This window comes from Anolis carolinensis, unplaced genomic scaffold (assembly GCF_035594765.1).
Source record: "Anolis carolinensis isolate JA03-04 unplaced genomic scaffold, rAnoCar3.1.pri scaffold_7, whole genome shotgun sequence".
NCBI classification, from domain to species: Eukaryota; Metazoa; Chordata; class Lepidosauria; order Squamata; family Dactyloidae; genus Anolis; species Anolis carolinensis.
In genome coordinates, this window is record NW_026943818.1 from 12,877,847 (window position 1) to 12,904,200 (window position 26,354).

General features: G+C 32.7%; 1 protein-coding gene across 5 annotated transcripts in view; it reads left to right on the top strand.

Annotated features, from left to right (window-relative positions):
- The first annotated feature begins 115 nt into the window (after positions 1-115).
- The window catches only part of snapc4 (small nuclear RNA activating complex polypeptide 4), a 47,138-nt gene continuing 20,899 nt past the window's right edge, over positions 116-26,354 (top strand). For 4 of the 5 annotated variants that reach the window (XM_062960555.1, XM_062960553.1, XM_062960554.1 and 1 more), the window contains exons 1-15: positions 116-235; positions 2,792-2,921; positions 4,714-4,757; positions 6,370-6,534; positions 8,777-8,902; positions 10,300-10,378; positions 10,493-10,574; positions 12,347-12,451; positions 14,923-14,995; positions 15,074-15,238; positions 18,856-19,003; positions 20,630-20,736; positions 22,892-22,986; positions 24,852-24,946; positions 25,183-25,268. In XM_062960555.1, the coding sequence (XP_062816625.1) occupies positions 2,795-2,921; positions 4,714-4,757; positions 6,370-6,534; positions 8,777-8,902; positions 10,300-10,378; positions 10,493-10,574; positions 12,347-12,451; positions 14,923-14,995; positions 15,074-15,238; positions 18,856-19,003; positions 20,630-20,736; positions 22,892-22,986; positions 24,852-24,946; positions 25,183-25,268 (1,497 nt within the window). In that variant the 5' untranslated portion in view covers positions 116-235; positions 2,792-2,794. The remainder of the gene's footprint in view (positions 236-2,791; positions 2,922-4,713; positions 4,758-6,369; positions 6,535-8,776; positions 8,903-10,299; positions 10,379-10,492; positions 10,575-12,346; positions 12,452-14,922; positions 14,996-15,073; positions 15,239-18,855; positions 19,004-20,629; positions 20,737-22,891; positions 22,987-24,851; positions 24,947-25,182; positions 25,269-26,354) is intronic. The other variant, XM_062960556.1, reaches the window with a different exon arrangement.

Sequence of the window (26,354 nt, forward strand, 5' to 3'; positions counted from 1 at the left end):
CGTGTGATTGGTCGAAACTTGTGAGGTAACACGACGCCTCATTGGCTGCCGGTGCGGAGCCAGGATAGGACGCCGCCGAGAGCTGAAAGCGTTGCTAAGCAAAGTAGGGTCAACGTCACTTCCTGGTGTTGTACTAAATACATTCCCTCATCTTCCGGTCGGTTTGTTGTGAGGCGTGTGGGCGTGAAGATTTATAAAGCCGTCATTTACCTGCATTACCTGCAGTTTTTGGCTGGTAAGGCTCTAATATTGACCTTTTTACTTGAAAGTACTGAAAAATAACCCTAATAGCATATGTACGGTAGAGTCTCACTTATCCAACATTCGCTTATCCAACGTTCTGGATTATCCAACGCATTTTTGCAGTCATTGTTTTCAATACATCGTGATATTTTGGTGCTAAATTCGTAAATACAGTAATTACAACATAACATTACTGACTTTTTCTGTCAAATTTGTTGTCTAACATGATGTTTTGGTGCTTAATTTGTAAAATCATAACCTAATTTGATATTTAATAGGCTTTTCCTTAATGCCTCCTTATTATCCAACATATTCGCTTATCCAACGTACTGCCGGCCCGTTTATGTTGGATAAGTGAGACTCTACTGTATATGTATATGTATGGGTTCAGTGTTCTCTGGATAAGAGTGAACTACAACTCCCATATGCCAAGGTCAGTCACTCCCAAACGAGGCCTGTATGCACAGTTGTCCATGTTGGGTCTGTGTGCACACACAGACATACGTACATACACACAGACATACGTACATGCACACACAGACAGACGTACATACATACATACACACATATATGCATACACACATATACATATATTTTCATATATACACACACACACCTAAATGTATGTACACACACATACACATACATATACTGGATATATATATACACACACACACACACACATATATATATTCATACATTTATTTATATACGCTCATGCATACACATATGTACATATACTGGATATACACATATATATATACACACATACACGCACACATATATACACTAACATATACCTGGTACATACACACGCGTGCGCACACACACACACACATATAATAATAATAATACATAAATATTATATATATATATATATATACAGACAGTAGAGTCTCACTTATCCAACACTCGCTTATAATAGTAATCATATAATATGCTACAATAATATACAATGATATAATAATAATAATAATACATATAATAATATTATATATATACAGTAGAGTCTCACTTATCCAACATAAACGGGCCGGCAGAACATTAGATAAGCAAATATGTTGGATAATAAGGAGGGATTAAAGAAAAGCCTATTAAACATCAAATTACATTATGACATTACATTATGATTTTACAAATTAAGCACCAAAACATCATGTTATACAATAAATTTGACAGAAAAAGTAGTTCAATATGCATTAATGTTATGTTGTAATTACTATATTTACAAATTTAGCACCAAAATATCATGATGTATTGAAAACATTGTCTACAAAAATGCGTTGGATAATCGAGAACGTTGGATAAGCGAGTGTTGGATAAGTGAGACTCTACTGTATATATACACGCACACAGACACGTATATATATTCACACATTTATTTATATATGAATATATATACACACATGCGTGCACGCACACACATACACGCATACATATACTGGATACATCTTCTACAACCCAGAAAACTCACAGCATACATATACTGGATACATACACACATCTATATACATATACACACACACATACATGTACACATATATATACACTAACAATATAATAATATCAATTATATATTACATGTACTATTACTAATAATATTACAATATATTGATATAGTAAAATATGGTAATTTATTGCCAGTATTGTGCTATGCTAATAATATAATATTGTATGTAAATTTAATTTGTAAGCCACTCTGAGTCCCCTTTGGGGTGAAAAGGGCGAGATATAAATGTATTAAATACGTAAATAAATAATATATACCTGGTACATAGACACACATATACATACACACATACACACCCAGGTATAGATATATATATATACACACACACGCATGCATGTACCATATGTGTGTGTGAGAGAAAGATTTATGTGTGTCTAACTGTCTATATACGTGAAGCTATTTTTAGTTTCTTCCTTATCGGACGGAGCTTACTGCTTTTCAAAGCAGATGATTGATGTGGAGCTTCATGCACTTCATGTTTTTTCTGCCACTACTATTTTGCACTTTACTGAGAAACTACCTCTCCCATTTGATATATTTTGCACTTTGGCCCAGATCCTTGTTTTACTCTTCTGCTTTTAATATTTTATGCTATATGTTGATTACTATGATGGTTTTATTGAAATTGATGTTTTATTGTTGGAATAATTGTTTTATCATTTTATTGTTGTATGTTTTCGGGGTTTGGTCCCCATGTACGCCGCTCCGAGTCCCCATTGGGGAGATGGGGCGGGGTATAAAAATTAAGTTATTATTATTATGATGATGATGATGATGATGATGATGATGATGATGTATCGAAAGAAGATCCACCCCTGACACGAGAGCTACGGGTTGTTCTTAAAAACACTTGGTTTTGTCACAGTTTCCATGTTGGATTCTGTCTTAGTGTTTTTTATAATAGTAGGTTGTCTTGTTTTCGTGGAGTTAGGTGATGTTAGTCCCCTTTAGGAGAGAAACGCGGGATAGTAGTGAAGATGATGGTCAAAATCCTGCGTGCGAATCCCACAATTTGGCTGTATCCTTTTCTCTCCATAGGCGATGGATATAGACGCTGAGCGGGAGAAAATCCGTCAGGAAATAGAAGAACTGGAGAGGAACCTGGGCCCCGGCCTGCAAAACGTCGATCTAAATGGATCCAATTCCAGCCTTGAATCTGAGGATGAAGGTCCACAACTCTCTCTATGCATATATAGATATTACTAGCTGTGCCCGGCCACGCGTTGCTGTGGCAAAGTATGGTGGTATGGGAAATAAAGTATTGAGGAATTGGTGGTAGTTAAGGTAAAGGGTAAAGGTTTTCCCCTGACATTAAGTCCATTATAAATGGGTTATATAGTTGTGTAGAACGGCCTTGAGTCTACACTGCCATATAATCTAGTTAAAATCAGATAATCAGTATTTTATAGGCAGTGTGGAAGTGGCCTAAGTGAGGCCTAACTCTGCCTGTCCCCTGGGCTGAGTGGGTTGTTAGGAGACCAAGTGGGCAGAGTTTAGCCTTCTAACTGGCAGCAATGGGATAAAAACAATTATTCCTCTCCCTCTAATTAGGACTTTATTTTTCTTTTCTTTGTTGTATGAACGTAGAGGCATGGATGAGGGGTTGTGCTGCCAAGTTTAGTGTTTCTGGGATGTGTAGTTTTGTTGTTTTGTCCTAGGCCGAAATTTCATTACCCTTTTATATATATAGATATATAGATTTATATACATACATAGGGGACATATTATTTATATACAGGCAGTCCCCGGGTTACAACCATCGACTCCTAGTTATATATCCCTTTCTCTCTTTTTACCTCGATATTTATTTCTCTCTTTCTCCATATCTGCTGTGGCTTTATATGTTTTTATGGATTTAATCTGAATTGTTTTTGATACTAATGATGTTCAATACTGTTTTAATATTTGTATATTTCAGATTGCTTTGAATGTTAGCCACTTTGAGTCTCCTTATGTGCCACTTTGAGTCTAATAATAATACAATATAATAATATTAATTATATATTACATTTTACATGTAATATTACTAATAATATTACAATATATTGATACAGTACAATATAGTAATTTAGTCCCCGGGTTACAACCATCGACTCCTAGTTATATATCCCTTTCTCTCTTTTTACCTCAATATTTATTTCTCTCTTTCTCCATATCTGCTGTGGCTTTATATGTTTTTATGGATTTAATCTGAATTGTTTTTGATACTAATGATGTTTTATACTGTTTTAATATTTGTATATTTCAAATTGCTTTGAATGTTAGCCACTGAGTCTCCTTATGTGCCACTTTGAGTCTAATAATAATAATACAATATAATAATATTAATTATATATTATATTTTACATGTAATATTACTAATAATTTTACAATATATTGATACAGTACAATATAGTAATTTATTACCAGTATTGTACTATGCTAATATAATACTGTATGCAAATTTAATTTGTAAGCTGCTCTGAGTCCTCTTCGGGGTGAGAAGGCGGCATATAAATGTAGCAAATAAATAAATAAATATATTATATATTAAATGTAATATTACTAATAATATTACCATATAATGATAGAGTACAATATAGTAATTTAATGCTCGTATTGTGCTATGCTAATAATATATTGTATGTTCATTTGATTTGTAAGCCACTCTGAGTCCCCTTCAGGGTGAGAAGAGCAGGATATAAATGTAGTAAATAAATATAGTGGTCATAGTACAATATAGTAATATATAATGCTTATATTGTGCTATGCTAATAATATAATATATTGTATGTAAATACACCTTGTAAGCCGCTCTGAGTCCCCTTCGGGGTGAGAAGGGCGGCATATAAATGTAGCTAATAAATAAATAAATATAAATAAACATATGTTTGTTTTTCTCTCAACCACTTGGCTTCAGCTTCTGAACGGTTTGCCTTTTCCTTTTCCATCATCTGGCTCTTATTTCCTTCTCTTGGCAGGCAGCTCTGACGACAGCAAGGATTTGGATGCCCAGGTTGAGATGGTAAGCAGCCGGTTTCCATACCTTTTTATATATTAACAGAATCTCTGTTGAAGTGAATGAATGACTGTAAAGGTGCTTGAACCTTCTGCCTTATGTAAGTCACAAGGAGAGGAGGATAATACATCATCATCATCATCATCATCATTATTATTATTATTATTATTAGCTGTGCCCGGCCACACGTTGCTGTGGCTTATGGGAATGCTTTGTTGGCCAGGTGGAATAGCAGTGAATAGCCTTGCAGTCTCAAAGCCTCACCGTTTTCTTCTTATGGGAATCCTTGTTTGGTGAGCTGGAATACCCTTCTGACCGGCAGCCGGGGGGGGGGGGGGGGATGGCTCTTCCTCGTTCTCTAATTTGGACTATATTTGTCTAGGTTTTTTTGTTTGAAAGACATAATTTGGATGGCTTTGTCTTTTGTGGCCAAGTTTGGTGTGATTTGGTTCAGTGTTTTTGTTGTTTACTCAGTCCTACAAACACATTACATTATATATAGAGAGATTATTATTATTTACTGGCATTTGTTATTATTATTGGGTCACTGTTATTGGGTCTGGCCCTGGAACTCACCAAAAAACTCCTGTTTTTTAACAGATTTCCTATGAACCGGGTGAGGTTGTAATCCTTTGTGATATTATACATTTTTGCTACTGGTACCTTTGAGAGTTTCACCAACCTCTTGTTGCTTTCTTCTAAAAGCCTGTTGAAATCTGTTTAATTTATTATTATTATTATTATTATTGTTGTTGACATGACATATTATGACACAGCACATGAGATAGATTTCGTATTATTATGGATTTCGTATTATTATTGACACAAAGACTTATTATTATTATTATTATTATTATTATTATTAGAAACACAACAAGATGAGTCCACAGCAGACACTCTGCTGGCTGTTGTATTGTATGATGATGACGATGATGATGATTATTGTATGACACAGCAAACAAGATAGATATGCTGGATTTTGTATCACAAAATCACAAGTCGAACACTTCCCAAGTGTGTAGGACTGTGTGATGTATTTTCGGATGATGCGTGCAGATCCCAGTAGGGTGGCCTTTTGCAGTTGGCAGATCGTGATTTTGTCAATGTCTATTGTTTCCAAATGCCGGCTGAGATCTTTTGGAACGGCACCCAGTGTGCCCATCACCACCGGGACCACCTGCACTGGTTTCTGCCAGAGTCTTTGCAGTTCAATCTTGAGGTCCTGAGAGCGGCTGAGTTTTTCCTGTTGTTTTTCGTCAATGCGACTGTCACCTGGGATGGCAACATCAAGGATCCAAACCTTTTTCTTTTCCACAACTGTGATGTCTGGTGTGTTGTGTTCCAGAACTTTGTCAGTCTGGATTCGGAAGTCCCACAGTATCTTTGCGTGCTCATTTCCCAATACTTTTGCAGGTTTGTGATCCCACCAGTTCTTTGCTGCTGGGAGGTGGGACTTGAGGCATAGGTTCCAATGAATCATTTGGGCCACATAGTTGTGCCTCTGTTTGTAGTCTGTCTGTGCAATTTTCTTACAGCAGCTGAGGATAGGATCAATGGTTTTGTCAGCTTCCTTGCACAGTCTGCATTTATTTATTAATTATTATTATTATTATTATTTGAGGTGGATCAGAAGAGCCCTCTCATGGAAGGCGAGAGCGAAGCCATCCTCCATATCCCTCAGACGCCGGAGACTTGCCTCCAGATGAACCTGGTCTATCAGGCAGTTCTTCAGGAAAAACTGGAAGAAGTCCGCCAGCTTCTCGCCCAAAACAAGGACCAGCAGGTCAGGAGAATGCCCTCCTTTTCCCTTCACAGAAGACCGCCCATCTTGGTTTTCTCTATTTAATTTAGACAAATTAATCCAAAACCTACGTACATTATCTAGTCTAAAGTCTTTGTGTTCTCTGCCTGATGGTTATCTTCTGCCATTTTCTACACCCAGATACCGTTGAAACATCGGAATTATTGTTGTCGTTGTTGTTATTATTACTACTATTATTAATATTTTTATTAATACTATTATTACTGTTCATTTCAATAGCCCTTCACTTCCTCTGTGCTTTTCCAAATACTGCAATGCTGTTCCCAGTATATTATTATTATCATTATTATTAGTAGTATTACTATTCCTGGTCCACATGTCCTACATTTCAATAAATAGCCCTGCATTTCCTATGTGCTTTTCCAAATACTTAATGCTGTTCCCAGTATGTTGTTATTATTATTCCTGGCTCGCATGTCCTTTATTTCAATAGCCCTTTATTTTCTGTGTACTTTTCCAAATACTGCAATGTCGCTCCCAGCATAATATTATTATTATTATCATCATTATTATTATTCCTGGCCCGCATGTCCTTTATTGCAGGAGCCCTTTATTTTCTATGTACTTTTCCAAATACTGCAATGTCACTCTCAGCATATTATTATTATTGTCATTGTCATTATTATTATTATTATTATTATTATTATTATTATTATTATTATTCCTGGGCCACATGTACTTAATTTCAATAGCTCTTCATTACCTATATACTTTTCCAAATATTGCAATGCCATTCCCAGCATATTATTATTAATATCATTATCATTATTATTATTACTATTCCTGGGCCACATGTCCTTCATTTCAATAGCTCTTAATTACCTATGTACTTTTCCAAATACTGCAATGCCATTCCCAGCATGTTGTTGTTGTTGTTTTTGTTGTTGTTATTATTATTATTATTATTCCTGGGCCACATGTCCTTCAATTGTACTTTTTCAAATATTGCAATGCTGTTCCCAGCACTTATTATTATTATTATTATTATTATTATCATTATCATTATCATTACTATTATTATTATTATTATTATCATTATTATTATTCCTGGGCTGCATGTCCTTCAAAAGCCCTTCATTTCATATGTTTTTTTCCAAATGTTCCAATGCCATTCCCAGCCCTTATTATCATTATTATTATTCTCATTATTATCATCCTTATTATCATTATTATTATTATTTCTGGGGCACATATCATTCAGCAGCCCTTCAGTTCATATTGCAATGCCATTCCCAGCACTTGTTACTATTATTATTGTTCTTATTATCCGCATTATTATTATTCCTGGGCTGCGTGTCCTTCAACAGCAATTCATTTCGTATGTTCTTTTCCAAATATTTCAATGCCATTCCCAGCATGTATTATATTATATTATACTAGCTGTGCCCGGCCACGTGTTGCTGTGGCGTCGTCCTAAGTGGAATCCTTTGTTGGGAGGTGTTAGCTGGCCTGATTGTTTCCTGTCTGGAATTCCCCTGTTTTCAGAGTGTTGCTCTTTATTTACTGTCCTGATTTTAGAGATTATATTGTTCTGTATTATTATACCCCAGTAATTATTATATATTATATTATCTGCTTAGAACTTGATTATACTATGAGGCCCCTTCTACACAGCTGTATAAAATCCACACTGAACTGGATTATATCTTCATTGAGGAGTGAGATAGTTATATGTTATGTTATTTATATGCCCGGTCACGCATTGCTGTGGCGAAGTATGGTGGTATGGGAAATAAAGTATTGAGGAATTGGTGGTAGTTAAGGTCAAGGGTAAAGGTTTTCCCCTGACATTAAGTCCATTATAAATGGGTAATATAGCTGTGTGGACCTTGAGTCTACACTGCCATATAATCCAGTTAAAATCAGATAATCTGTATTTTATAGGCAGTGTGGAAGAGGCCTAAGTGAGGCCTAACTCTGCCTGTCCCCTGGGCTGAGTCGGTTGCAAGAAGACCAAGTGGGCGGAGCTTAGCCTTCTAACTGGCAGCAATTGGATAAAAACAATTATTCCTCTCCCTCTAATTAGGACTTTATTTTTCTTTTCTTTTTGTTGTATGAATGTAGAGGCATGGATGAGGGGTTGTGCTGCCAAGTTTAGTGTTTCTGGGATGTGTGGTTTTGTTGTTTTGTCCTAGGCCGAAATTTCATTACCCTTTTGTATATATAGATTAATTCTTATGCCTTTATTCGTATTTCTTCAAAGGAGAAACTGACCTGGAATCTTTCCGAGAAGAGGGTCGCCAAGTCGGGGGCCGGGAAGCCCTTGCCGGCCAACTTGTACCTGGGCCATTTCATGAAGCCTTACTTCAAGGACGCATCGTCGGGGGTCGTAAGTGTTGCTCAGTTTAGGCAAGGTTCTCCCTTTTGCTCTGGGGCTGACCAACTGGGAAGTAATGGGAAGTAAGCATTAAATTACTATATTGTACTATATCATTATATGGTATTATTAGTAGTAATATTACATTTAATATATAATATATAATTAATATTATTATATTATATTATTAGTATAATGTTGTATAACATTATAATATTATTATCAATATCAGGGGTCCCCAAACTAAGGCCCGGGGGCCGGATGCGGCCCATCGAAGCTATTTATCCGGCCCTCACGGCACAAAGGCAGAAGGGGTTTGGGCTAAATGACCCAAGGGGTCTCTTCTTCTCTTACAACCCTTATTATTATTATTATTATTATTATTATTATTATTATTATTATTATTATTAACATTGAGGCTGGGTGGTCATCTGTCAGGGGTGCTTTGCTTGTGCTTTTGGTGCACAAAGGCAGAAGGGGGTTGGACTAAATGGCCCAAGGGGTCTCTTCCAACCCTCTTTATTATTATTATTATTATTATTATTATTATTATTATTATTAACATTGAGGCTGGGTGGTCATCTGTCAGGAGTTCTTTGCTTGTGCTTTCAGTGCACAAAGGCAGAAGGAGTTGGACTAAATGGCCCAAGGGGTCTCTTCCAACCCTCTTTATTATTATTATTATTATTATTATTATTATTATTATTATTATTATTATTATTAACATTGAGGCTGGGAGGCCATCTGTCAGGGGTGCTTTACTTGTGCTTTCAGTGCACAAAAGCAGAAGGAGTTAGACTAAATGGCCCAAGGGGTCTCTTCCAACCCTCTTTATTATTATTATTATTATTATTATTATTATTATTATTATTGACATTGAGGCTGGGAGGCCATCTGTCAGGGGTGCTTTGCTTGTGCTTTCAGTGCACAAAAGCAGAAGGAGTTAGACTAAATGGCCCAAGGGGTCTCTTCCAACCCTCTTTATTATTATTATTATTATTATTATTATTATTATTATTATTATTATTATTATTAACATTGAGGCTGGGTGGCTCACTCAATGGCCCAAAGGGTCTCTTTCAACCCACTTCTTTATTGTTGTTGTTGTTGTTATTAATTATTATTGCTTGGTGGCCAACTATAGTCCGGCCCTCCAACGGTCTGAAGGATCGTGAACTGGCCCCTTATTTAAAAAGTTTGGGGACCCCTGATCAATGTTATAATTATAATTTAACCTATTGATGCCTCAAATATTATTATTAATATTATTAATATCTTTTTTTTTTTGAAATTGACCCGTAGCTGCTGCATTTCCCACCCTCGTCTTATACTCGAGTCAATAAGTTTTCCCAGTTTTTGTGGTTAAATTAGGTGCCTCGGCTTATTTTTGGCTCCTTTCCTTGCTGCAGGGCCCTCCTGCCAACAGCGACAAGCGGGACAAGGCCAAGCAAGGCATCAAGGGATTTGAGGAGTTGCGCACCGTCACATGTAAGGAAGGCATTGGATGTAGCCACATCATTAGTGGGAGGAAATGGTCACCAGTGGGGTTGAATCCATTGTGAAAGAGTCAAAGGGATCCTTCCTCCTCTTCTTCTTCCGTAGGGAAGAGCCGGGAGAAGCAGCTGCTGCGCGAGTCGGTGCTCAGCGACCGTTTGCAACATCTGCTGCAGCCAAAGCTCTTGAGGTAAGCCATAATAATAATAATAATAATAATAATAATAATACAGTAGAGTCTCACTTATCCAACGTAAACGGGCCGGCAGAACGTTGGATAAGCAAATATGATGGATAATAAGGAGAGATTAAGAAAAAGCCTATTAAACATCAAAATAGGTTATGATTTTACAAATTAAGCATCATGTTATACTTATACTTATTTACAATTATTTATATTACTATTTATTACTATTTATATTATTATTTATATTACTATTTACAATTATTTATGTTGGTATTTCTATTATTATTATCTATATTACTATTTTATCATTACTCTTATCATTGCTATTACAGTAGAGTCTCACTTATCCAACGTAAACGGGCCGGCAGAACATTGGATAAGCAAATATGTTGGATAATAAGGAGAGATTAAGAAAAAGCCTATTAAACATCAAAATAGGTTATGATTTTACAAATTAAGCATCATGTTATACTTATTTACAATTATTTATATTACTATTTATTACTATTTATATTATTATTTATATTACTACTTACAATTATTTATGTTGGTATTTCTATTATTATTATCTATATTACTATTTTATCATTACTCTTATCATTGCTATTACAGTAGAGTCTCACTTATCCAACGTAAACGGGCCGGCAGAACGTTGGATAAGCAAATATGTTGGATAATAAGGAGAGATTAAGAAAAAGCCTATTAAACATCAAAATAGGTTATGATTTTACAAATTAAGCATCATGTTATACTTATTTACAATTATTTATATTACTATTTATTACTATTTATATTATTATTTATATTACTATTTACAATTATTTATGTTGGTATTTCTATTATTATTATCTATATTACTATTTTATCATTACTCTTATCATTGCTATTACAGTAGAGTCTCACTTATCCAACACTCGCTTATCCAACATTCTGGATTATCCAATGCATTTTTGTAGTCAATGTTTTCAATATATAATGATATTTTGGTGCTAAATTAGTAAATACAGTAATTACTACATAGCATTACTGCGTATTGAACTACTTTTTCTGTCAAATGTGTTGTATAACATGATGTCTTGGTGCTTAATTTGTAAAATATAACCTAATTTGATGTTTAATAGGCTTTTTCTTAATCCCTCCTTATTATCAAACATATTCACTTATCCAACATTCTGCCGGCCCGTTTATGTTGGATAAGTGAGACTCTACTGTATTATTATTTGTATAACTATTTACAATTATTTATATTATTACAGTAGAGTCTCATTTATCCAACATAAATGGGCCGGCAGAATGTTGGATAAGCGAATATGTTGGATAATAAGGAGGGATTAAGAAAAAGCCTATTAAATACCAAATTAGGTGATGATTTTACAAATTAAGCACCAAAACATCGTGTTATACAACAAATTTGACAGAAAAAGTAGTTCAATACGCAGTAATGTTATGTTGTAATTACTGTATTTACGAATTTAGCACCAAAATATTATGATAAATTGAAAACATTGACTACAAAAATGTGTTGGATAATCCAGAACGTTGGATAAGTGAGACTCTACTGTAATAATAATATCCTTACCCAGTCTACTTTTACAACCTCTCCGTTTTAATCCATGTTTTTATTAGTTCTTGTCCTTTGTTTTTATTGGCTAATGTTTACATTTTTATAATTGTGCATGTCTCTTGTCTCTTGTTGTGTTTTATATTGCTATTGTTTTTATTCGCAAATAAATAAATAAATAAATAAATAAATAAAATAATTGTTTCCCCAACAGCCTCAACTACCTGAACGAGAAACTGACGAAATCCCGTGACGAAGTGGAGCGGCAAATTTTGGAAAAGCAGATCAAAGAGAAAGCGGATGAAATCGCAGAGATCAAGTGAGGGAAAAAGAAGGGATTCTTTTCCTCTTTTGTGTGATTTGTTGTAATATATAGATATAGATAGATAACATGTATATATATTATGTATATTTTCTTGTATATCATATATAATATATTATAATGTGATAGATATCTATATAAAAGAGTGATGGCATCACGGCGACCCACAAAACAACAAAACTACAGGCCCCCCAACCTTAAAATTTGACAACACAACCCATCATCCATGCCTCTAGGTTGATACAACAAAAAGAAAAGAAAAATAAAGTCCTAATTAGAGGGAGAGGAATAATTGCTTTTATCCAATTGATGCCAGTTAGAAGGCTAAGCTCCTCCAACTTGGTCTCCTAGCAACCCAATAAAAAATAATAAAAAACACTAAAAATAATTAAAAACACTAAAAAATTAATACAATGAAATACTATAATAACAGAAAATAACTAAAAATAATACAAGAAAATAATAAAATATAAAAATTAAAAAGATAACTTACAATAAAAATAATTTAAAATCACAAATAACGTCAAATAAAAATTCCACAACAATTTTTAACCAATACCACCACCACTTTGCCACAGCAACGCGTGGCCGGGCACAGCTAGTATTCTTATATAATAGCTATATCATTTAATATAGTTAAATTTAATATAGTTATATATTTAATATATATGTAATATGTCTTATATGTATATACATGAGTATTATGTAAATTACATATAATATTATATGTATAATCTAAAATATTATATATATAACCTAAAATATTTTATATATTACACAAATATAAAATAGGTCTTATATATAATATGTCTTATATGTATATACCTAAGTATTATGTAAATTATATATAATATTATATGTATAATATATATATATAATCTAAAATATTTTATATATATATATATATATATATATATTACACATATATAAAATAGGTCTTATATATATGCATCTATATTACGTATAGTGTATATAATATTATATGTATAATATAATATATATATAATCTAAAATATTTTATATAATACACACATATAAACTAGGTCTTATATATATGCATATACTGTATATTATGTATCATATATAATAATACATAGTATACATTATATTATATATATAATCTGAAATATATATAATACACATGTATAAATTATGCCTATTATATATGTGTGTGTGTGTATACATAAATATTATGTAACATATATAATATATGTTTATAATTATACATATAATTATATAAAAATTTATATATAATCTAAAATATTATATATATAATACACATATATAAACTAGGTCTTATATTTATGTAATATGTCTTATATGTATATACATATGTAAATTATATATAATATTATATGTATTCTATAAAATATATATAATCTAAAATATTATATATATAATACACATAAAATTGGTCTTATATACATACATATATATTATGTATATTATATATAATATTGTATGTTTAATCTAAAATATATATAATCTAAAATATATATAATACACATGTATAAATTGTGTCTATCATTTGTGTGTATATGTATATGTATATATAATATTATATTGGACTGATCTATCTGCCCATTTTATAATAGCCCCATTCTTGAGGTGTTGCCAATGTTATTTTGCACTGTATTGTCCATTTCAATCGTGAAATACCTTCCCCATTCCGGCACATTCTGTACTGGGTTTTATGAATTAGTCTTCTGTTTTAATATTGCATGCTTCATGCCGATTTTATCGATTGTTTTACTGATAATTGAGGTTTTATTGGTATAATTGTTTTATTGTTGTATCATTGATATTTGATTGTTTTATCGGGCAAGGCCCCATGTAAGCCGCCCCGAGTCCCTTCAGGGAGATGGGGGCGGGGTATAAAAATAAAGTTATTATACATACATACATATATATATATATATATATATATATATATATAAAACACACATATATAGTACTAGCTGTGCCCGGCCACGCGTTGCTGTGGCAAAGTGGTGGTGGTATTGGTTAAAAATTGTTGTGTAATTTTTATTTGACGTTATTTGCAATTTTTTATTAATTTTATTGTAAGTTATATTTTTATTTATTATATTTTATTATTTTCTTGTATTATTTTTAGTTATTTTCTGTTATTATAGTATTTTATTGTATTAATTTTTAGTGTTTTTTATTATTTTTATTGGGTTGCTAGGAGACCAAGTGGGTGGAGCTTAGCCTTGTAACTGGCAGCAATTGGATAAAAGCAATTATTCCTCTCCCTCTAATTAGGACTTTATTTTTCTTTTCTTTTTGTTGTATCAACCTAGAGGCATGGATGAGGGGTTGTGATGTCAATTTTCGAGGTTGTGGGGTGTTTACTTTTGCTGTTTTGTCCGCTGCCGTGATGCCATCACTCTTTTATATAGATAGATAAGTAATATATATATATTGTATGAAACTTGATGCCGATCACATCTCCCTTTGGGCTCCAGCCTCCTTCCAGAAGAGTATCTGCTGGCAAACCGGTTTGAGGAGCACGACTGGGAGAAGATTGCCAACGTCAACGTGAGTCCTTGAGGTTCAGGAAAGGAGGGAAGCGGACGCATCATGACAACTAACCCCCGACTCGCTGCCCCTCTTTAGTTTGACGGGACCCGGAGCGCGAAGGAGCTGCAGAGGTTCTGGCAGAACTCGGAGCACCCCGACATCAACCGGAAGGAGTGGAGCCCGGAGGAAACCGAAGCCCTGAAGGAGATCGCCACTCGACGCAATGGTTTTGACTGGGCAGCCATCGCTCAGGAGCTGGGGGTGAGGTCCAGCAATAATAATGATAATAATGATAAAATAATATAATAATATTGTAGGGATAATGCTATAATAATGATACTAATATTATATTTATTATCCTGCTTTGACTGGGCAGCCATCGCTCAGGAGCTGGGGGTGAGGTCCAGCGATAATAATGATAATAATGATAAAATAATATAATAATATTGTAGGGATAATGCTATAATAATGATACTAATATTATATTTATTATCCTGCTTTGACTGGGCAGCCATCGCTCAGGAGCTGGGGGTGAGGTCCAGCAATAATAATGATAATAATGATAAAATAATATAATAATATTGTAGGGATAATGCTATAATAATGATACTAATATTATATTTATTATCCTGCTTTGACTGGGCAGCCATCGCTCAGGAGCTGGGGGTGAGGTCCAGCAATAATAATGATAATAATGATAAAATAATATAATAATATTGTTGGGAGAATGCTATAATAATGATACTAATATTATATTTATTATCCTGCTTTGACTGGGCAGCCATCGCTCAGGAGCTGGGGGTGAGGTCCAGCAATAATAATGATAATAATGATAAAATAATATAATAATATTGTAGGGATAATGCTATAATAATGATACTAATATTATATTTATTATCCTGCTTTGACTGGGCAGCCATCACTCAGGAGCTGGTGGTGATGTTCAATAATAATAATAATAATAATAATATATTTATTATCCTGTTTTGACTGGGCAGCAATCACTCAGGAGCTGGGGTTGAAGTCTGATAATAATAATAATAATAATAATAATAATAATAATAATAATAATAATAATAATAATATATTTTCCTGCTTCGACTGGCCAGCCATCACTCAGGAGCTGCGGTTGAAGTCCAATAATAATAATAATAATAATGATAATAATAATAATAATGGGATCTCCACACATAATCCAAAAATACATCACACAGTCCTAGACACTTGGGAAGTGTTCGACTTGTGATTTTGTGATGCGAAATCCAGCATATCTATTTTGTTTGCTGTGACATAATAAAATAATAACAATAATAATTATTATAATTATGCTTCGACTGGGCATCCCTCACTCGGGAGGTGGGTGTGACGTTCGATAATAATAATAATAATAATGGTAATAATAATACATTTATTATCCTGCTTCGACTGGGCAACCATCACTCAGGAGCTGGGGGTGATGATCAATAATAATAATAATAATAATAATAATAATATATTCATTATCCTGCTTTGAATGGGCAGCCATTGCTCAGGAACTTGGGGGTGAGGTCCAGTAATAATAGTGATAATAATGATAAAAATAATATAATAATATTATAGGGATAATGCTATAATAATGATACTAATATTATATTTATTATCCTGCTTTGACTGGGCAGCCATCACTCAGGAGCTGGGGGTGATGATCAATAATAATAATAATAATAATAATAATAATAATAATAATAATAATAATATATTCATTATCCTGCTTTGAATGGGCAGCCATTGCTCAGGAACTGGGGGTGAGGTCCAGCAATAATAATGATAATAATGATAAAATAATATAATAATATTATAGGGATAATGCTATAATAATGATACGAATATTATATTTATTATCCTGCTTCGACTGGGCAGCCATCACTCAGGAGCTGGGGGTGAAGTCCAATAATAATAATAATAATAATAATAATAATAATAATAATAATATATTCATTATTCTGCTTTGACTAGGCAGCCATTGCTCAGGAACTGGGGGTGAGGTCCAGTAATAATAATGATAAAATAATATAATAATATTATAGGGATAATGCTATAATAATGATACGAATATTATATTTATTATCCTGCTTCAACTGGGCAGCCATCACTCAGGAGCTGGGGGGTGAAGTCCAATAATAATAATAATAATAATAATATATTCATTATTCTGCTTCGACTTGGCAGCCATCGCTCAGGAGCTGGGGGTGAGGTCCAGTAATAATAATGATAATAATGATAAAAATAATATAATAATATTATAGGGATAATGCTATAATAATGATACTAATATTATATTTATTATCCTGCTTCGACTGGGCAGCCATCACTCAGGAGCTGGGGGTGAAGGCCAATAATAATAATAATAATAATATATTCATTATCCTGCTTTGACTTGGCAGCCATCACTCAGGAGCAGGGGGTGAGGTCCAGCAATAATAATGATAATAATGATAAAATAATATAATAATATTGTAGGGATAATGCTATAATAATGATACTAATATTATATTTATTATCCTGCTTTGACTGGGCAGCCATCACTCAGGAGCTGGGGGTGATTATTATTATTATTATTATTATTATTATTATTATTATTATTATTGAACGTCACCCCCAGCTCCTGAGTCACAGCTGCCCAGTTGAAGCAGGATAATAAATATATTATTATAATTACCATTTATTATTATTATTATTATTATTATTATTATTATTATTATTATTATTATTTTATTATGACACAGCAAACAAGATAGATATGCTGGATTTCGTACCACAAAATCACAAATCGGACACTTCCCAAGTGTCTAGGACTGTGTGATGTATTGTCGGATGATGCGCGCAGATCCCAGTCGGGTGGCCTTTTGCAGTTGGCAGATCGTGATTTTGTCAATGTCTATTGTTTCCAAATGCCGGCTGAGATCTTTTGGCACGGCACCCAGTGTGCCCATCACCACCGGGACCACCTGCACTGGTTTCTGCCAGAGTCTTTGAAGTTCAGTCTTGAGGTCCTGGGTTTTTCCTGTTGTTTTTCGTCAATGCGACTGTCACCTGGGATGGCGACATCAATGATCCAAACCTTGTTCTTTTCCACAACTGTGATATCTGGTGTGTTGTGTTCCAGAACTTTGTCAGTCTGGATTCGGAAGTCCCACAGTATTTTTATTATTATTATCTAATGTCACCCCCAGCTCCTGAGTTGACAGCTACCCAGTCGAAGCAGAATAATAAATATATCATAGAATCATAGAATAGTAGAGTTGGAAGAGACCACATGGGCCATCCAGTCCAACCCCCTGCTAAGAAGCAGGAAATCGCATTCAAAGCACCCCCGACAGATGGCCATCCAGCCTCTGCTTAAAAGCCTCCAAAGAAGGAGCCTCCACCATGGCCCCGGGGAGAGAGTTCCACTGCCGAACAGCCCTTCTCACAGTGAGGAAGTTCTTCCTGATGTTCAGGTGGAATCTCCTTCCTTTCCTGTAGTTTGAAGCCCTTGTTCCCTTGCGTCCTAGTCTCCAGGGCAGCAGAAAACAAGCTCCCTCCCTCCTCCCTTTGACTTCCCTTCACGTATTTGTACATGGCCCTCATCATGTCTCCTCTCAGCCTTCTCTTCTGCAGGCTAAACATGCCCAGCTCTTTAAGCCACTCCTCATAGGGCTTGTTCTCCAGACCCTGAATCATTTTAGTCGCCCTCCTCTGGACGCTTTCCAGCTTGTCAACATCTCCCTTCAACTGTGGTGCCCATTATAATTACCATTTATTATTATTATAATTACCATTTATTATTATTATTATTATTAGTCTTCATCTCAAAAGAGATCTCTAATAGCACCCCAACCCTTGCCTTTTCCTTCCAGACGCAGCGCACGGCCTTCCAGTGTCTGCAGAAGTTCCAAACCTACAATAAGGACCTAAAGAAGCGGGAATGGACCCCGGAAGAGGACCAGATGCTGCTGCAGATGGTGCGGGAGATGCGGGTCGGGAAGCACATCCCCTACCGGAAAAGTGAGCAGACCCCTCCTCCCCGCTATAGGGCCAGGGGCAGTTGGGGTGGAGGGCCAGCCAGGCTTGTCGGCTTATGCCAACCCTCAAAAGAAATGTCGGACTAAGTGTAGATGTCTCCCTGGATGGAGGTATTCAGGACCCGGCCATAAAGCCCAACGTGTGTATGTTTGTTATATGTATTTTAATAGTGTTGTGTTTTATCGCTCTGCTTTAACCCTGTTGTACTCTGCCTCGAGCCACAAGAAGAGGCGGGTAATGAGTAACAATAATAATAATTATTATTATATGAAATTATTATTAATTATTATATGAAATCCAGCATGTCTATCTATTTTGCTGTCATACAATAAAATAATAATAATAACAATAATAACAACAACGACTGCTCTTCTTATTGTAAGTACAAAAATGACACCATATTATTATTTTTACTATTACTATTACTATTGTAAATACAAAAAATTGCACCATTCCATTATTATTGTTGTTGTAAGTACAAAAATGACACCATATTATTACTATTACTATTATTGTAAGCACACAAATGACATCATGTTATTATTATTACTATTACTATTATTGTAAGTACAAAAATGACGCCATATTATTATTACTATTACTGTAAGTACAAAAATGACGCCATATTATTACTATTAATATTAATATTATTATTATTGTAAGTACACAAATGATGGCATATTATTATTGTTATTACTATTACTATTACTGAAAGTACACAAATGACACCATATTATTATTATTACTATTATTGTAAGTACAAAAAGACACCATATTATTATTATTACTATTACTGTAAGTACAAAAAGACACCATATTATTATTATTATTACTACTATCACTATTATTGTAAGTACAAAAATGACACCATGTTATTATTATTACTATTATTGTAAATACAAAAATGACACCTTATTATTATTATTATTATTACTATTATTGTAAGTACACAAATGGCACCATATTACTATTATTGTAAGTACAAAAATGACACCATGTTGTTACTATTACTATTACTATTGTAAGTACAAAAATGACACATTATTATTACTATTACTTATTATTGCCATATTACCTATTATTACCTTATTATTATTACCATATTATTATTACTATTACTGTAAGTACAAAAATGACACCATGTTATTATTATTACTATTACTATTATTGTAAATACAAAAATGACACCTTATTATTATTATTATTACTATTATTGTAAGTACACAAATGACACCATATTACTATTATTGTAAGTACAAAAATGACACCATGTTGTTATTATTACTATTACTATTGTAAGTACAAAAATGACACATTATTATTACTATTACTTATTATTACCATATTACCTATTATTACCTTATTATTATTACCATATTATTATTACTATTACTGTAAGTACAAAAATGACACCATATTGTTGCAGCATATACACACATCCACATTTTCACTTCTATTATGTATATACACACGCTGCATTGTACAAACCAGTCAAACAACTGGTGTTAGATGACAGAAGGAAGTAAGCTCTGGGTGGGTTCCTTCATGGGCAGGCTCTGCTCACCCACATCTGTCTGTCTGTCTGTCTGTCTGTCTGTCCCTTTGCAGTCGCCTACTACATGGAGGGCAGGGACCCGGCCCAGTTGATCTACCGATGGACCAAGCGGGTGGACCCCAAGCTGAAGCACGGCCCCTGGACCCCCAAGGAAGATGCCGTAAGCACCCCTTGCCTTCCTTTTGGGGCAGAAAACCCCCTCCTCTTGAGCTAATTCTGGAATTACTTGCAGGAAGGAGGTCTTTGAATTCCCTTCTCCTGCACGGAAGACTGGGGTTGGACTAGATGGCCCTTGTGGTCCCTCCCAACTCTAGGATTCTATTATTCGGTCTGACTGCTGGCAGGCTGACATAGTCAGTCACAACTTGTGGGTTTTCACTTGCATTTTATTATGTGTATTTTGCTATATGTGTATTTTGCTATATAATACTGGGGTTTTATTGCATTGCTCTTACTTCCTTGTTTATTATTATTATTAATATTATTATTATTATTATTATTATTATTATTATTATTATTATTGGACTTCACCCCCAGCTCCTGAGTGATGGCTGCCCAGTCGAAGCAGGATAATAAATGTATTATTATATTATTATTATTATTATTATTATTATTATTGGACTTCACCCCCAGCTCCTGAGTGATGGCTGCCCAGTCGAAGCAGGATAATAAATGTATTATTATTATTATTATATTATTATTATTATTATTATTATTTTTATTATTATTATTATTATTATTATTATTGGACTTCACCCCCAGCTCCTGAGTGATGGCTGCCCAGTCGAAGCAGGATAATAAATGTATTATTATATTATTATTATTATTATTATTATTATTATTATTATTATTATTGGACTTTGCCCCCAGCTCCTGATTGATGGCTGCCCAGTCGAAGCAGGATAATAAATGTATTATCATTATTATTATTATTATTATTATTATTGGACTTCACCCCCAGCTCCTGAGTGATGGCTGCCCAGTCGAAGCAGGATAATAAATGTATTATTATATTATTATTATTATTATTATTATTATTATTATTATTATTATTATTGGACTTCACCCCCAGCTCCTGAGTGATGGCTGCCCAGTCGAAGCAGGATAATAAATGTATTATATTATTATTATTATTATTATTATTATTATTATTATTATTGGACTTTGCCCCCAGCTCCTGATTGATGGCTGCCCAGTCGAAGCAGGATAATAAATGTATTATCATTATTATTATTATTATTATTATTATTATTATTATTGGACTTCACCCCCAGCTCCTGATGGCTGCCCCTTCGAAGCAGGATAATAAATTTATTATTATTATTATTATTATTCAACTACTCGGAGGTTTAATTATTGCTAATAATAATAATAGTTCTGTAATAATAATGAATTTGCAAAACCCTGATATCTCTCCATTACTTATCTATCTGTAACTATTTATGTATTTATCTTACTTTATTATCTATACTAGCTGTGCCCGGCCACGCGTTGCTGTGGCAAAGTGGTGGTGGTATTGGTTAAAAAAAATTATTTGACGTTATTTGCATTTTTTAATTAATTTTATTGTAAGTTATATTTTTATTTATTATATTTTATTATTTTCTTGTATTATTTTTAGTTATTTTCTGTTATTATAGTATTTTATTGTATTAATTTTTTAGTGTTTTTTATTATTTTTTATTGGGTTGCTAGGAGACCAAGTTGGAGGAGCTTAGCCTTCTAACTGGCAGCAATTGGATAAAAGCAATTATTCCTCTCCCTCTAATTAGGACTTTATTTTTCTTTTCTTTTTGTTGTATCAACCTAGAGGCGTGGATGATGGGTTGTGTCGTCAAATTCCGCGGTTGGGGGGCCTGTAGTTTTGTTGTTTTGTGCGTCGCCGTGATGCCATCACTCTTTTATATATATAGATTATCTTGGGAGCCCCTAGAGGCGCAGTGGGTTAAACCGCTGAGCTGCTGAACTTGCTGACCGAAAGGTCTCAGGTTCGAATCTGGGGAGCGGAGTGAGCGCCCGCTGTTAGCCCCAGCTTCTTCCAACCTAGCAGTTGGAAAACATGCAAATGTGAGTAGATCAATAGGTATGGATCCGGGCGGGAAGGCATCACCGAGTACCCAAGCCAGTATCTATAACCTATCTCTGTTTCTTCATCTATCTAATCTTTCTATCTATTTTGCCTGACTTTGCAAGACATTGATATCTATCCATTCATCTATCTATGACCCAATTCTCTAATCTTTCGACCTGTCTTGACTTTGCAAGACATTGGTATTGATTGTTGTCTTGAGCTGTGTTTCTCTTCCTTCCTGCAGTTGCTCCTGAAGGCGGTGGGCAAATTCGGGGAGCGGGACTGGTACAAGATCCGGGCCGAGGTCCCCGGGAGGAGCGACCAGCAGTGCCGAGAGAGGTATTTTATTCAATTGACCTACTGTATATACTCGAGTTTAAGCCTAGTTTTTCAGCCCTTTTTTTAAGACTGAAAAAGCCCCCCTCGGCTTATACTCGGGTGAGGGTCCTGCTTGGCTTATATTTGGGTCAACTTATACTCGAGAATATAGGGTACATTTATTATTTTTCTCTATTATTATTAATATTATTATATTTATTATTTTTCTCTATTATTGTTGCTTTTTTCACTCTGATCTTATTATTATTATTGAATTTATTATTTTACTCAATTCATTATTACATGTATTATTTTCCTGTATTAATTATTATTATTATTATTATTACATGTATTATTTTACTCTATTATTATTATTATTATTATATTTATTATTTTTCTCTATTATTGTTGCTTTTTTCACTCTGATCTTATTATTATTATTGAATTTATTATTTCACTCAATTCATTATTACATGTATTATTTTACTCTATTATTTATTATTATTATTATTATTACATGTATTATTTTACTCTATTATTATTATTATATGTATTATTTTACTCTATTATTATTATTATTATATTTATTATTTTTCTCTATTATTGTTGCTTTTTTCACTCTGATCTTATTATTATTATTGAATTTATTATTTTACTCAATTTATTATTACATGTATTATTTTCCTGTATTATTTATTATTATTATTATTATTACATGTATTATTTTACTCTATTATTATTATTATTATATGTATTATTTTATTATTATTCAATGGCTACATAAGCACATTTACATTGAAAAAGATGAGAATAATGATTTGATCAGAGTTGGACAGTCTTATCTTAAATTTGAGCTTTATGTAAATATTCAAAAACATTTAACCTACTGGTATTGGTATCTCGGCTTATACTGGAGTCAATGTTTTCCCAGTTTTTTTGTGGTAAAATTAGGTGCCTCGGCTTATATTCGGGTCGGCTTATACTCGAGTATATACAGTATTTGCTGCACAAATCAGACCCATTCGGAGACGTCTCTGAAGAAGACCATGCCTCCTTTTTAAAAAATATGCGGCACTCTGGTTTTTCCAGTCTTTGTTTAAGGGGAAATCAGGACAATAGCTTTATTATTATTATTATTACCCTGCTTTTCTCCAGGGATGTATTATTATTAATATTATTATTATTATTATCTGCTTTGTCCAAAAAAAAATCATCATCTTTAGTATTATTAGTAGTAGTAGTACCCTCCTTTCCTCCAGTGATGCATATTATTATTACCCTGTTTCTCTCCAGGGATGCATTATTATTATTATTATTATTATTATTATTATTATCTGCTTTTTCCAAGAAAGCATTCATCATCATCATTAGAATTATTATTATTATTAGTAGTTGTAGTAGTAGTCCCCTGCTTTTCTCTAATAATGCTTATTATTATTATTATTATTATTACTCTGCTTTTCTCCAAGGATGCATTTATTATTATTATTATTATTATTATTATTATTATTATTATTATTATTATTACCCTGCTTTTCTCCAGGGATGCATTATTGTTGTTGTTGTTGTTGTTGTTGTTGTTGTTGTTGCTTTTCTCCAAGGATGCATTTATTATTATTATTACCCTGCTTTTCTCCAGGGATGCATCATCATCATCATCATTATTGTTATTATTATCTGCTTTTCTCCAAGAAAGCATTCATCATCATCATTATTATTACTGTTATTTATATCCTACTTTTCTCCAAGGATGCTATTATATTATTTTTATATTATTATTATTATTAATATTATTATTATTTAGAGAGAAAATGATCAAAGCAAGAAAGGGAATTCTAATTCTTTAAGTTCCTCATCTTTTTTATATTTCCGTTTTAACTTTGCAGGTATTTGAATTCCCTCAATTTTGATATTAAGAAAGGCAAATGGAGCGAGGAAGAAGAAAAGAAATTGGTGGAGTTGACAGAAAAATATGGCGTGGGTAGGTTTTGAATTTCTTTTAATACCGTTAATATTTAATTATATTTTAATGATTTTTTATTTCTGGGTTTTTAATGGTATTGGATTGGTTTTACTGTGAGCCGCTTTGAGTCTCTCTTTTAGAGAGAAAAAGCAGGGTATAAGTTATTATAAATTATTATAATTATTATTATTACTTTAGTAATACTTCCTCTCTTTATAGTAATAATAATAATAATTATTATTATTATTATTTAGGTCATTGGGCGAAAATAGCCTCTGAATTGCCCCATCGGTCGGGAACTCAGTGTCTCAGCAAATGGAAAGTGCTTTTAGGATACAAGGTAAGTCCAATTCTTTATTGTATTTTAAATTTTAAATCATACCAGAATCTGAGATGAAACCATGCTCACTGTATTAAAGTATGGATTTCTTTTAATGGTATTAATATTTAGATGTTGTATTGTGTACTGTATATATTGTGTATGGTTATGGCTTATAGTATTAGTTGCTTTGAAAGAGAAAAAGTGGGGTAGAAATACAAATAATAATAATAATAATAATAATAATAATAATAATAATAATAATAATAATAAATGGTAATAGTAATGGTAATAATAATGATAATAATAATAAAAAATGGTAATAAATAATAATAATAATACATGGTAATAATTAATAATAATAATAAATGGTAAATAATAATAATATTAAATTATAATTGTAATGGTAATAATAATAAATGGTAAATAATAATAATACTAATAATAATATTAAATGGTAATAGTAATGGTAATAATAATAAATGGTAATAATTAATAATAACAATAACAAATGGTAATAATTAATAATAAAAATAAATGGTAAATAATCATGATAATAAATGGTAATAATAATGGTAATAAAAATTGTAATTGTAATGGTAATAATAATACATGGTAAATAATAATAATAATAATAATAATAATAATAATAATAATAATAATAATAAATGGTAATAGTAATGGTAATAATAATGGTAATAAATAATAATAACAACAACAACAGCAAATGGTAATAATTAATAATAAAAATAAATGGTAAATAATCATCATTATAATAAATGGTAATAGTAATGGTAATAATAATAATGGTAATAAAAATGGTAATTGTAATGGTAATAATAATAAATGGTAAATAATAATAATATTTAATGGTAATGGTAATGGTAATAATAATAAATGGTAATAATTAATAATAATAATAACAAATGGTAATAATTAATAATAAAAATAAATGGTAAATAATAATAATAATAAAAGGTAATAGTAATGGTAATAATAATAATGGTAATAAAAATGGTAATTGTAATGGTAATAATAATAAATGGTAAATAATAATAATAATATTAAATGGTAATAGTAATGGTAATAATAATAAATGGTAATAAT